This window comes from Uloborus diversus, chromosome 2 (genome assembly GCF_026930045.1).
Source record: "Uloborus diversus isolate 005 chromosome 2, Udiv.v.3.1, whole genome shotgun sequence".
Classification (NCBI taxonomy): domain Eukaryota; kingdom Metazoa; phylum Arthropoda; class Arachnida; order Araneae; family Uloboridae; genus Uloborus; species Uloborus diversus.
Genome location: NC_072732.1, coordinates 117147164 through 117161510, shown reverse-complemented (window position 1 = coordinate 117161510; position 14347 = coordinate 117147164). Strand labels below are relative to the sequence as shown.

The 14347-nt window shown below is 31.1% G+C and overlaps 1 protein-coding gene across 1 annotated transcript in view; it reads right to left on the bottom strand.

The window, feature by feature from the left end:
• LOC129217272 (WD repeat and coiled-coil-containing protein-like) overlaps window positions 1–467 on the bottom strand; it is a 48485-nt gene extending 48018 nt beyond the window's left edge. Inside the window, exon 1 of the mRNA XM_054851540.1 lies at window positions 404–467. Coding sequence (XP_054707515.1) covers window positions 404–458 — 55 coding nt within the window. The 5' untranslated portion in view covers window positions 459–467. The remainder of the gene's footprint in view (window positions 1–403) is intronic.
• Window positions 468–14347: the final 13880 nt, after the last annotated feature.

Sequence of the window (14347 nt, the reverse complement as noted above, 5' to 3'; positions counted from 1 at the left end):
GCTTCGTTCTTGCAGTCCCTTTAATTACTGATCATCAACAGTAAAACTAACTTTATACTTTACAAAACTCTAAATTTATTTTGAAAACAAAACTAAAAATTACAAGCAAATCAATTTTGATCATTAAATAGCTCAAATGCATCTTGGCATAGTGTTTTACACTCTATCAAAATTTTAGTGCTTGGAATTTTAAAATGATGAAAAAGAGAAGAATAACTATGAAAAAGTATATGCAAAAAGCCGAATGCAAATGAACAGAACGAAACTAAACAGTGTACAATTAGGAGAAAATTTTCGAATGAATATAACACTACATTTGTCTGTTAATTTCAACAGACTTCAATACATATTTGAACAACTAAATGGAAATTGATTTTTCGATGCTATAATAAGCATTACTTACAATTTTTTAATAAATTAGCAGAAGTCGTTTTCAATAACCAGCAGCCGACATCCATATTATTGTCGACTACTTCTACTTTTACTCACCGTTACGCAAGAGTTAAGACGAAAAACCGTGTCATAAAATAAAGCTTACATTCGAAAAGCTATCTCGGTAGCGACCGGTTGATTGATCACGTGACAGCTATTGACGTCAGATAATGCTAAAGCATTGGGGTTGATGTCATTATTTAACCGGTGAGATACCGGTAGCTCATCGAACGCAACCATTATGTATATCCTTAAAAAAACAAAAAATGGGGAATCGAACGAGTTCTTGAACATTACAAGATTCATGATTCGTTTTATTCTTCAGAAACTCAAACTGCATAATTCTTATAAGAAAAAGTTGAAAAAAAAAAAACTGATTGACAATATACAACTATACTCTGCTGCATACAGAATTGCAAGTGTTTATGTGTTTATTTACGTGCTGTTGCATTTGTTCATTTTATCTTATTAGAAACTGGTTTATGTTCATATGAGGTTTTAAAATTATCATGAAAAAAATAAACTTCTGGTGTTTTAAATGCATCGCTATCTTTCATTGTTTGGAATCGCTGCCTGTTTTAGACATATGACTAGGCAAGTACTCAAAATGCTTAGAATTTTTTCTCTAATTTCCCAATTTTTTTTTTTTTAATCGATTTTAATCTTTCAGACCTCTGAAAAAAATCTTGATTATTAGCAGGAATGTGTTTTATATTTCATCATGATATTTTAACTAATTCTAATGCCTCATTATTGACAGATTTCTGCTGAAATGTTTTCTGCACGCATTGTGACAGTGGATTCATATCAGAGTTTTCCAGCAAAAGGTCATGATGTTTGTTATTCCGAATTTCGAGGTTCTGAAGTTTATAAAGTGCCAGTTATCCGAGTTTTTGGAATTACTCCAGCAGGTGAGCGAATCTTTTGTACATGCAATGAAAGTTACGTTTGAAAAAAAAAAAATGCTATTATAATTATTTCTATTCTTCGGTTAAAAAAATAATAATAATAATAAAATGTTGCTCTTTATGTTCAAGGAAATCGTCGTTCTCCTGGAATGAAAATATACTTGTTTAATAAACTAGTAAATTTAATTTTTCTAGGATAGTATTTCTTCAAAAGAAATCCTAACTAGAACTTTTTCTTATGCTGTTATTCTTTAATTTTTTGCTAATAAATATAAGATTTTGAAATATTTACAGCTCAAAATTTTGAAATCCTAACAGCAGCTACTGGCTATGGTTACGATCGCTTAAATGAAAAATAGAGAGGCAGATTTGATCTAAAATACTTTTCTGAGTTAGCCAGAATTTGTCTAGTAATCAGATTGTAGATCCTATTTAAAAGTAATTCTCAGGCTTTGTGTTTAACTTTTTTTAACTAAATCGCATTAAATGAATCTGTTGTTTCTCAATTATGATAATAATAAATAGTAGGATAAAATATGTAAGAAGTGAGAGATGGAGAGAAATTTCAAGTCTGAAAATCATTGCAGTCAAATGCCACTGTCACAAACCTTCAACATACCGGCCTAGGTCAGTGCTATAACGAAGGATTCACTACATCCATTTTTTAAACAATAGAATAGTCCTAAATTGCTAAAAGTGAACATTTTAATTGCACAATATTTAGTGATGGAATATGACTTGAAATATTAATATTAACTGTTGCATTCAGTAATAAACAAATTGTGAAGTGCAAGGACCACGCTAAGCATTTGCCACTGCTCCAAATGCGATAAAATCGTAAATTCAGCGAAAAAAATTTGCTTTGTTAATAGTGTCGTCAAACAGAAAATTCTCTGAAGTTTCTGGTTCATTTCATGGTAATTCAGACATTTATGTAGAGTTCGTAACGTGACCTTTTTTCCCATAACTTTTTAGTTTACTGTTTGATTAGCATGTTATTTAATTTTGAATTTTTCCTACCAACACACCAACTGAAATTAAAATAATTTGCAAATCAAACAGTAAATTAAAAAGTTATGGCAAAAAAAAACTAGTATGTTGTGGCCATCACGAAACTTTCTTCTATGTATATATATATATATATATATATATATATATATATATATATATATATATATATATATTTTTTTTTTTTTCTGATCCCTCCCCATGCTTGATGAGGAAGCAATATTCCCAACAAAAACAAAATTACACATGTAAAAACTTGACGAGAATCCAAATGTCTGAATTATTGCAAAAGCAAAGCAAAGAGCGGAAATTGAAAGTTATTTTAAAAGCCTTGCTTGAATTAATTACAAATATTTTATTTCTTAACAAACATAAGATGGCAACAGTTAAAATTTTAAAATCATTGAGATCATATTTCCGATCATTTCCATACAATTAAAATCACGAGAAATACGCAGACGACAATCGATTACGATTTATCTTTCTTATTGTTGCATTAATAAAGCTATTTTTATTCACAAAAAAAAAAAAAAAAAATCAACACCTCTTGTGGCAATTGGCGTCAAAATTGAACCGAAGCCTGTTTACATATGGATTCACATATGTTCCAAATTTCAACCAGAACGTAGCATTACTTCTTGAGATAGGGCACTCACAATGGAAAAAAAGAATGGGCAATTGCGCTACCCCCTTTTTAGCTGTTGACACCAAAATAAAATCAGCTCTTATACCCACTAAAGGCTACTTGCCGATAAATTTTTCTTTCATGCTGTTCATTATTTCTTGAGATACAGCAGTCACAATTGACGACAAAAAACTTTCTATAGCTCAACCCCCATTTGAGTTATTGACACCAAAACTGAATCAGCACCTGTTCCTGTTAATGGCAACATATGGACCAAATTTTGTTTGATTCCGCCAGTTACTTCCTGAGGAAAAGTAAGCACGCGCAACTCAAAAAATGTCCCATTGCTCCACCCCCCTTGGAGGAACTCGCGTCAAAAACCAATGGGCACAAGTTCACATAGCGGCACATATGTGTACCAAATTTCGTTCAATTTCATGCGGTAGTTTTTGCTGTAGAGCGGCCACAAAAAAATGGTCACACACAGACATGACACACATACACACACACACAGACAGACATTTTCCAAAAACAGTCGAAATGGACTCAGTACACCTCAAAACGTTCAAATCCGTCAAAATTCGAAAATTTGCACGAATCCAATATTTTCTTCTATATATTAGATATAGAAGAAAGTAATTAAATAAAAACAAAAAACCTGACTGCGTAAAAACCAAAAGATAAAAAATAAATAAAATAAAAAGAAAAAATATAAGCCCAGTAGTTTAGAAATTTATTAAGTGTTACTGAATAACTACTCCATTGAAATAGGGTCAATACATATCACTTCATCCAGGCTATAAAACCCATGGTCTCAGATTTCAATGATATTTTTTTCATTTGTTCCATTTACCATCAGAATTAACCCTCTGAATTTTTTTGTTGATATCTTGACTACTTTTTGAGATATTAATTTTCGAAAATGTGTTAAAAGACATGTTTTTGCTTTTCCGAGAAATGTTGCGCAAGTAACATAGTTAAAGCAAAAAATTCATAACTTTGGCAATTTTCAGGATATCACAAATTTTTTTTCCACTAGAATGTTCAGTATAACTTGCAGAAAAAGAAAAAAAAAATCTATTTGGAAATATACAGTCGGACCTCCATATATCGAAGTAGCAAATTGCCGGGAAAAAATTCGATATTTAGAAATTTCGATATATAGAAACGATCTTAATTTATCATAAAAATCTCCTAAAACATTAAAATTAAAGCTAATTTTCGTGCATGAAACCCAATTTCTAATTGATACGAGCATCGGATTAAACGAAAGTTAATAACTGAAAAATGAACAGAAATTACATTTTTGCGCCTTCACACATCTTCATTCTTCGACAGTTCAACTTGATTCGCAACATGAGGGGATTTCTGTTTTGACAATGTGATCGAGAGGAAAAGTAAACAATCATTCTACGTAACTTGAATGATTTTTACTGAAGCTAAGAAGACTAGGAATGATAATCAACAGAACAAAGGGGATAGCTTGAAACTGATTTTACAGTGTTACTGGCTACAACTAAGATTTGAAATAAACTTATGGGAATTTAAGAACTCCAGAACGGAACAACGACCTATCTGCACACCCCTCAAACCCAAATGTCTTATGAGTTTCTTAGCAACCTTTAGTGAACATAATTTTCTCCCCAAACCTTCATTTTTCATGAGACAAACAGTCTAAAGTAGAAAACAAAATCTACGAATGTCTCGAAAAAAATTTCGATATATAGAGATTTTTTCGATATGTAGAAACAATTTTTCTATGTAATGAACACAGAAATTTGCTGGGATTTCGATCTATAGAAAATTTCGATATATGGAAGTTCGATATATGGAGGCTCGACTGTATATATATTGAATAGTGCAATTACCATTAGCTCAAACTTGGATTTCTTAAATATTTTGAAGAAAAAATGTGAAATTTTTTAAAAAACATTTTAAAAAAAGGCACAACACGAATTAAAGTAATTTAAAAAAAAAAATTAATCCTAAAAGTATAAACTAAATGGTTCTAAAAAGAAATTGGTGGTTTTTTTACTGGCAATATAGTTAATTTCACTTTAAACAACAAATTATGGACACAACAGCTTACGCAACATAAATATTTTTGGCTTATTAACTATGCAATACTAATTGCTTTATAATCATATACACAAGCTATATATAATACAAAATAGGGCTGTTTTACAACACATTAGCTCATAAGTCAATTTTGATTAAAGTTAAAAATAAAGAATACACATAAAGTTGAAAAAAAAAAGAAAAATTGCTGAATCATGATTTTGTACTGATAGGGGTGTGTCCAGGATTTTTCACAGTCCGTTTTTTGTGAAAAATCAAATAATTCCCCCCCCCCCCCCCCCCCCCCAATTTTTTTTTTTTTGCGAAATTATTTGATTGAAATCATTGTTAAAACGAAATTTTAGAATTTAGAGATGGCACAAACTGCATCAATTAAACTTAAAGTTGAGTGTTTTCCTCTTCTATGTCGAGAAAATCATTCTAGAGTGGTCTGATATTTGACGGGGGGCGGGGGGGGGGACATCGCTCTCTCAAGTATCAATATTTATCTACTGTTCTACATTATGTTAAATTATACTAGAAATATTTCTGTACAGTATTTAAAATAATTGTAACAAAAAAAATAAATAAATAAAATAAAATTCAGAATAGGGTTCAGCATTTAACTTTTTGACCCAAGACTCTTAAAAAGCACAGAATTTCGTTTAAAACTTATAAACTCCGTGATTTTAACAAAAATAAAAAGATATTTTAATTGTTTACCTCATAACAAAGCATAATAATCATCAAAAATTCTAAAAATCCGATTCCCATAGCGGACACAAAGAGATTGCAATTCTCAAAGTGAAGGCATCAAAAGTATAAAAACGGCTCGTGAAAGAACTATTTTTGATAAAATTATTTTAAAATTGCATTTTAGAGTCCTATGATAAACATTTCATTAATATCTGTGGACACAGTTGAAGCAAAAAAAAAATTAAATAAATAATTAAATAAACAAAATAAAATAAACCATCTATTCAGCATTTTAATTTTTGACTTAATAACAGAAAATGGAATTTTGCTTTAAAAACTTGAAATGAGAGTTCTAACAGAAATAAAGAGACTTTTCATTTATTTGCATCCTAATAAAGCGAAGTTAGCAGTTATAAGTTCATTTCGCAGATATATATTATTATTGTTCATTAAATCATGAGCAGGGAGAAAAGTGCTTACCAATGCCTTTTCAAAAAAGTTTACAACACCGCTGCTAATTAGCTGTGATAAAACAAACAACCATTATATTTATTTGGCAGTAGCAATTATTTATCGCTTGAAGAAGCATTCATTGCAAGAGTGCCTTTTTTTTTAATCAAAATTAGCCGATTTTGTATAATCTGATCCCTTTAATTTGACTTTAAAAAAAGTTCAAAAAATTATCGGTTTATACACAGAAATATGCGTTATTTTACTTTCAGATTTGCTCTTTCAATAAACAATTTGTGAAAGATCCGATCTTGTTTATCAGAATTTTGTGAAGGGTCCGTTTTGTTTGATCGGGATTTTGTGAAAGGTCCGTTTTGGTTGATCGGATTTTTGTGAAGGGTCCGTTTTGGTTGATCGGATTTTTGTGAAGGGTCCGTTTTGGTTGATCGGATTTTTGTGAAGGGTCCGTTAACGGACCCAAATATCCTCTGGCCAGACCCCTGACTGAATATACTGAACTTAATACTGGCTCATTTTCTATTTACACCCCTGTGAAATTCCAAATTGTTCAGAAGTAAATTTTACTTATAAAATAGAACTATTTGAAACAAAAATTTGTGTGTGACAATACCTTTTTATTGACCTTGAATCTGTTTCAAAATGCAATTGCAACAGAGGTCGATTGAATTCATCTCTTTCTCGTGAAAATAGTACATTCTTCCTGAGGCTTTTCTAAGAGGAGGATTGACGCATGAAGTTATGTTGCTTATTGGAATGCTGCAAACATCTTCGTTTGAGGGCCAGTGGAAAGATGGAGCTGGTCCATGGGGATGCATAAAAGTTACTTTAAAGTCCCCTTCTTCTTCGTGTTTCGACAATACTAATTCAAAAAACCACTGGTTGTCATAAATGCAGGCTACATAATTATGTACTCCAATATCATACATTTTGATGGATGAACTTTCTTCGGAAAAACTGAAGACGGTGCAAAAGTTTTCGTCAAAACTTACGTTTTGTTGCAATTGAGTTTTCAGAGAGGGGTTGAAAATGGTGATAACTACGAGTTCCTGGAACAGTCTTAACTTTAGAGAAACGAGTCTCCAGTTCTTTGCGTGTTTCTCTTAGTGTTTCTTTTTTTATCATTGTGAATTTTATGGTTTTAATATTTGTCATGCAAAATTCAAAGAATTTTTGTGCAGTATTAATACTTTTACCAGGAGTCATTTGGAGACTTGCTTTTGCTACCATGCGTTTGACGGTGCCACCAATACCATCACAAGGAGATTTGCCATGGCTTGTGGCAAAAAAACACCATTGAGCTTTTAGTTGGAGATCCCTTTCATGAAGACACAAATTAAGAAAATTTTTACAGTTCTTGTACTGTGCAGCACATCCATCGCTATAGTAGATTACATTTCTTACAGCTGGAAAATTATTTTTTAAGTGTTTCACTATAACCTTTTGTGTTTGGTAACCAAATGCAACATCATGTTCCAGGTCATATGATACTATGTACAAAATGGAAACTATTAAAGCATTATCATTTTCGTTCTTTGTATAAATTAGAGCTGGATGAAGAGAGCAACTATCACTTGTTCAATGGTACCCTTGGGCTTCATTTTGCAAGATAAAGGAGTAGTTTTCACTAAAATCCATTATAACAATAGCTTCATTTAATTTGAGATTACCTTTGATTTTTTTAAATATCTAGCTTGAGCTTTAGTTATGAAGGAGTGAGGTATTAGTTTTTCTAAGGCTTCAATTAAAATTTCTAAATATTCTTCAAAGGTGACGGTGAACTGCACCTGTTGAGTTCTGTCTGTAGAAATCCAAGCAGAATAAGTAACTTCATCAATAGGATCCCACTCTTCAAATTTTCTCCTAATAAAAGATTTCAGGTTGTCACTTGAAGAGCAAACTGTACAATGCCGTAACATGCAATCCCTGTTTTCTCTTGAACAAACTAACTTCTCAATGAGTTCATTGTAGTTCTCTTCAATTGAACAAGCATGTAATAATAGTGAACATTTTCAGGAATTGTGCATACACAAACAAAATGTGTACCAGTAGTACCTGCTAATACACACCACTTTGGTCTAAGCATGCAAAACTTGGACAATTCAATTTTAATCTCTGGGTCGTCCAACTTGAAAGCAGAATATAGTTCATTTAGATTTCCTAGCAACAACAGTTTGCATATATGCATTTTTTGAAACACTTACTTTATCTTTAGCACCTGGCATAACTCTAGAATATTCATCACTTTGATAGAAGTTTTTCACAAGCATTATTATGTTTTCATCAAGTGTTTTTCCTTTTCTTGGATCAGGCAGTGCAATTATACCCTTACTTTTTAGAAGATCTTTTGCTTTTCGTACAGTGTACTCACTCACATTGAATTCTTTGCTTATTTTAGTTCTGCTCCATGAAGCAGGAGCTAGGGTTAAAATTTGTATTTTTTCTCTGCGTGAAGTAGTAACACTAAGCTTTTCTTTCATTAATTCTATTAATCTGTCCATATCATCTGCTTTTTGTTCAACTTCTTTTGTCAATGCAAGTGGAAATTCATCAGCTGCAAGGATTTCCTCTTCTAAAACTTTGCTCAATTTAGATTTCAGTGTACTGGTAACAGATTCAACTTTTTGCTTTGCATAGCTTGATTTTCTGTGTGGTGCTATCCCATGAAGCTTCAATGGTGATTCTCCTAAATTTTGTAGAGATGAATTTAGGTCTTCCAATGTTTGTTGCTTGGAGGTAGATGCTTCTAAGTTGCTCCTTTCTTCACTGTCACTAACCATTTCTTCCTCTTGCAATAAAGTACTACATTTGTTTACTTTATTTCTACAGACATCACATATTTTCTGCCCAGGTACTGATTTCACACAATTTTGTATGTTGTTAATTTTTTGGGAAAATTCTAAACTTATTACTCGCAAAGATTTTGATACATTTTTTTTTTTTTGTGAGATCGGAATGGATCCACACAGAAACGTTGGTGGATTTCGAACTTTTTTAAGAAAATTGCTTTGTGATGCTCACAGATGGTAATTAATTCATTTAAATGCACTCCACTTCTAATGCTTAATAAATGAACTTCTGATTCATTCAATGAAATAACCCTAATTAGATTCTTCTGCTGTGTATAAATCAATTTATGACATTCGGTTCCATTTCCTTTCAGATATTACATGGTTCAGAATGATTTGCACACATTTTCAAAGAACTAACTCTTATGTACTGAAATTTTAGAGGATAATTTTCACTACAATATTAACACATAAACACTTGCAAATACTACCTAAAATAAAACATTGTTTAACTAACACTTTTGGTAATTGACAACATAATACTGTGTTCAGAACCAAAAATGAGGATTTAAAGATTAACAATTATAGAACAACCTTTAATTCAAACCTTGACATTCCTTTAAATGGAATGTCAAGAGTGACTAAAGGATCTGGTGAAGCTCTTCTAAACATGAATCAATTCTCTTTCCTGAGTCTCCAGGAACTTTCCAGAAATCTCTTCTGATTGGCTTGAAACCATTCAAAAGTATTATTCCAGATAGTATTTTTGCTTGCACTAATATAAACAACTTTTAAAAAGCAGGTGTTTGCTTCCATGTGGTTCTGTTTTCTTTTTCATTCATTTGCAGGCTGTCTCTTCCTTCCCCAAGATTTATGGGTGCTTTACTGATTCTAATACAAACAAAAGCAGGGAAGTAGAGAAGTGTCTTCTTTTTTTGTTTATTTTGCTTAAATTATAGACATTGCCTTCTTTTTCTGCAGCTGCTAGAAACTTTTTACTAGTAGTGCATCTTTTTTTTTTTTTTTCAATTTTATCACTCTTACAGAATTAGTCAAAACACAGCCTTTTCTTTTTGAATCTATTAACTTATACTTTAGAGATTACAAAAGAAATAATATTTTGGCTACTGCATGTCCTTTAAATTAAAATCCTGTTGCAGAGCTTTTTTCTTCAAAATAATTATGTAATCCATGTTTGAGCTGATAATAACAGCACCCCTAAATATAGATGCAGCTCAATGCTTTTTTGTCCTAGTATATATATTAATAATAATTCAATAATATGATTAATAATATGATTTATAAGTTTCCAGTTTGTGCGTAGTGGCTGATGACCTGGAACATTGTATAGCATTTGTTCTCAAAACACAAAAGGTTATATTGGAAAACTTAAAAAATAAATTAATTAATTAATTAAAAATCACCAGCTATGGTAGGTGTAAATTTCTATATATTTCCTTTACTTTGTGCAGCATAATGCAATAATAGGGGTCTGTCCAGGATTTTTCACAGGGTCCGTTTTTTGTGAAAAATCAAATAATTTTGTGAAAAATGAATTAATTTTGTAAAAAATCAAAAAAATTCGCAAAAAAAAATAATAAATAAACGAAATTTTAGAATTTAGAGAGGGCACAAACTGCATCAATTAACCTTAAAGTTGAGTGTTTTCCTCTTCTATGATGAGAAAATCATTCTGGATTGTTTTTCTGATATTTGGCAGGGGGGGGGGGGTTGACATCGCTCTTTCAAGTATCAATATTTATCTACCATTCTGCATTATGATAAATTATACTAGATATATTTCTGTACAGTATTTAAAATAATTGTAACAAAAATATAAATAAATAAAACAAAATTCAGAATAGGGTTCAGCATTCAACTTTTTGACCCAAGACACTCTTAAAAGCACAGAATTTCGTTTAAAACTTATAAATTCCGTGATTTTAACAAAAATAAAAAGATATTTCAATTGTTTACCTCTTAACAAAGCGTAATAATCATCAAAAATTCGAAAAATCGGATTCCCATAGCGGATGCAAAGAGATCGCAATTCTCAAAGTGAAGGCATCAAAAGTATAAAAACGGCTTGTAAAAGAAATATTTTTGATAAAATTATTTTAAATTGCATTTTAGAGTCCTATGATAACATATCTGTGGACACAGTTGACCCAAAAAAAAAAAATAATAATAATAAAATAAAATAAACCATCCATTCAGCAGCTTAATTTTTGACTTATAACAGAAAATGGAATTTTGCTTTAAAAACTTGAAATGAGAGTTCTGACAGAAATAAAGAGACTTTTCTTTTATTTGAATCCTAATAAAGCGAAGTTAACTTAAAAAAAGAAAAAAATATGATTCTCATATCGGATGTTAAAAGATGGCATTTTTCAAAATGTAGACATCTAAAGAAAAAGAAACGGTAATTAAAAGAGTTTATTTAAAGTTAATCATCCTTGTTAGCATCGAAAAATCAAAACCCATATAATTTTCTCCCAAAATAACAATTAAACATCGCACCCACCGTAAAAACGCAAATATTGACAAGCTGACAAAATGATGAGAATATTTTCTAATCAAGTCATTATAAAGGTTCAACGCCAGATGCTAAGTGGTGATAATTTTGAAGTTGGTAACCCTATCTGAAGCGATCATATTTCCCCCCCCCCCCCCACCCTTACTATCCCTTTGCAGTTCTAAGTTCATTTCGCAGATATATATTATTATTGTTTATTAAATCATGAGCTGGAGAAAAGTGCTTACCAATGCCTTTTCAAAAAAGTTTACAACAACACCGCTGCTAATTAGCTGTGATAAAACAAACAACCATTATATTTTGTATAAGCTGATCTCTCTAATTTGACTTAAAAAAAGGTTCCAAAAATTATCGGTTTATACACAGAAATATGCGTTATTTTGCTTTCAGATTTGCTCTTTCAATAAACAATTTGTGACAGATCCGATCTTGTTTATCAGAATTTTGTGAAGGGTCCGTTTTGTTTGATCGGGATTTTGTGAAAGGTCCGTTTTGTTTGATCGGGATTTTGTGAAAGGTCCGTTTTGGTTGATCGGATTTTTGTGAAGGGCCCGTTAACGGACCCAAATATCCTCTGGCCAGACCCCTGAATAATTGTATAAAATTTCTCAATTTCTGTTTATTGGAAAGAGAATGGCTGTTTATTGCCACCAGTCATTGAAAGTTTCCTTGTGAAGTATTGGTGGCACCATAAAATGCAATGCAACAAAAGCAAGACTCCAAATAACTCTTGGTGATCACATAAATAGTGCACAAATTTTTTTTTGATTTTTGCATTACTAATATTTAAAACATAAGATTCACAATGATAAAAAAAAAATAGAGAGAGACTGATAAAAGCAGATAACTATATCGCATGGGCGATATATGCAAAATTTTAAGGGAGGGGAGGGGGGATCAGATATTTTCCCCATGGTTTAGAAGGATATTTTCCCTTTGGAAACCAATTTCAGTAAAGATTAGAGTTATTAAAATTTGACCTTTTTAATAACCTATTCATTAATGACTGGAAAAGATTTTTTTTTACATTTTTGCAAAGAAAAAGTACAAATTGCGAAAAAGTTCTAATTTCTAAAAGGGGGGCTTGAGGCCCCACTTGCTTCCCTACATGGGCGCCCATGCTACATCATCTGCATTTACGACAACCAGTGGTTTTTTCACTGGTGTAAATAGTAAATGAGCCAGTATTAAGTTCAATATATTCAGTACAAAATCATGATTCAGCGATTTTTCTTTTTTTTTAACTTTATGTATATTTTTTATTTTTAACTTTATCAAAATTGAATTATGAGCTAATGTGTTGTAAAACAGCCCTATTTCGTATTGTATATAACTTGTGTATACGATTATAGAGCAATTAGTATTGCATAGTTAGTAAGCCAAAAATAGTTATGTTGCATAAGCTATTGTGTCCATAATTTGTTGTTTATAGTGAAATTAACTATATTGCCAGTAAAAAAACCACCAATTTCTTTTTAGAACCATTTAGTTTATACTTTAAGAATTTTTTTTTTTTTTTTTAAATTACTTTAATTGGTGTTGTGCCTTTTTTTAAAATGTTTTTAAAAAATTTCACGTTTTTTCTTCAAAATATTTAAGAAATTCAAGTTTGAGCTAATGGTAATTGCACTATTCAATATATATATATTTCCAAATAGATTTTTTTTTCTTTTTCTGCAAGTTATACTGAAAATTCTAGTGGAAAAAAAATTTGTGATATCCTGAAAATTGCCAAAGTTATGAATTTTTTGCTTTAACTATGTCACTTGCGCAACATTTCTCGGAAAAGCAAAAACATGTTTTTTAACACATTTTCGAAAATTAATATCTCAAAAAGTAGTCAAGATTTTAACTAAAAAATTCAGAGAGTTAATTGGGATGGTAAATGGAACAAATGAAAAAAATATCATTGAAATCTGAGACCATGGGTTTCATTTTCATTTGTGGCTGGATGATTTGATATGGAATGACCCAATAGTTTTAGTTTTATAATCGATATACTCATAAGACAAATCATAAATTCAATCAGGGCCCATTCAAATTTTACCGGGTTCCTTGAATGGTCGAAACGAAATGGACCCCGACTGTTGATCCTTCTATTCTGCTTTTGAATTTATGATATTCGTCTTATATGTGTATATATTGTAAAACTAATTTCAATGTAGTAGTTATTCAGTAACACTTAATAAAATTCTAAACTAGTGGGCTTATATATTTTTTTTCTTTTTAGTTTTTTTTTTTATTTTTATGCAATCAGGCTTTTGTTTTTATTTAATAATTATTTTTTATTTCACCTAACTTTGTTATTATGATCATAAGATGGCAAATTTCACAATTTTTTCATTTTGTTGAGAAATTTTATATCGTGAAGATTTAAGTATATTACCTTGGTCTAAACTACTGACTATTAGACCCTCTAGGGACCTTACTCGGCTTAAAGCTATATATGCTTGACCCTTAGCGAAAATGCGCGTACTTAGGTCTGATGGACATCAGTAAACTATATTCGACTGCTTTCAAATTCCTAATGCAGTGCAATGTAAGGTAAAATCGTCTTTATTCAAATTAGATTAACTTCTCAACTCTTTCGGCACATGTAAAGTTTCAGTTTTAGGTTGGCATCCTTTGATGCCCAATCATATGCAAACGAGGCATGCTAGTCTAAATAGTGAACTATTCCAATCGTTCTCTCTCTTTTTCATTCTTCAGCCTTTTTGATTTTAGGTCCGGTAGGGATTGGGGAGTTGTGAACTCTGCCTCTGCTTATGGCCAGGGTTTTTTAACTTATTTTGTGAGTTTATTTATTTTAGTTACAAAGGACCAATAA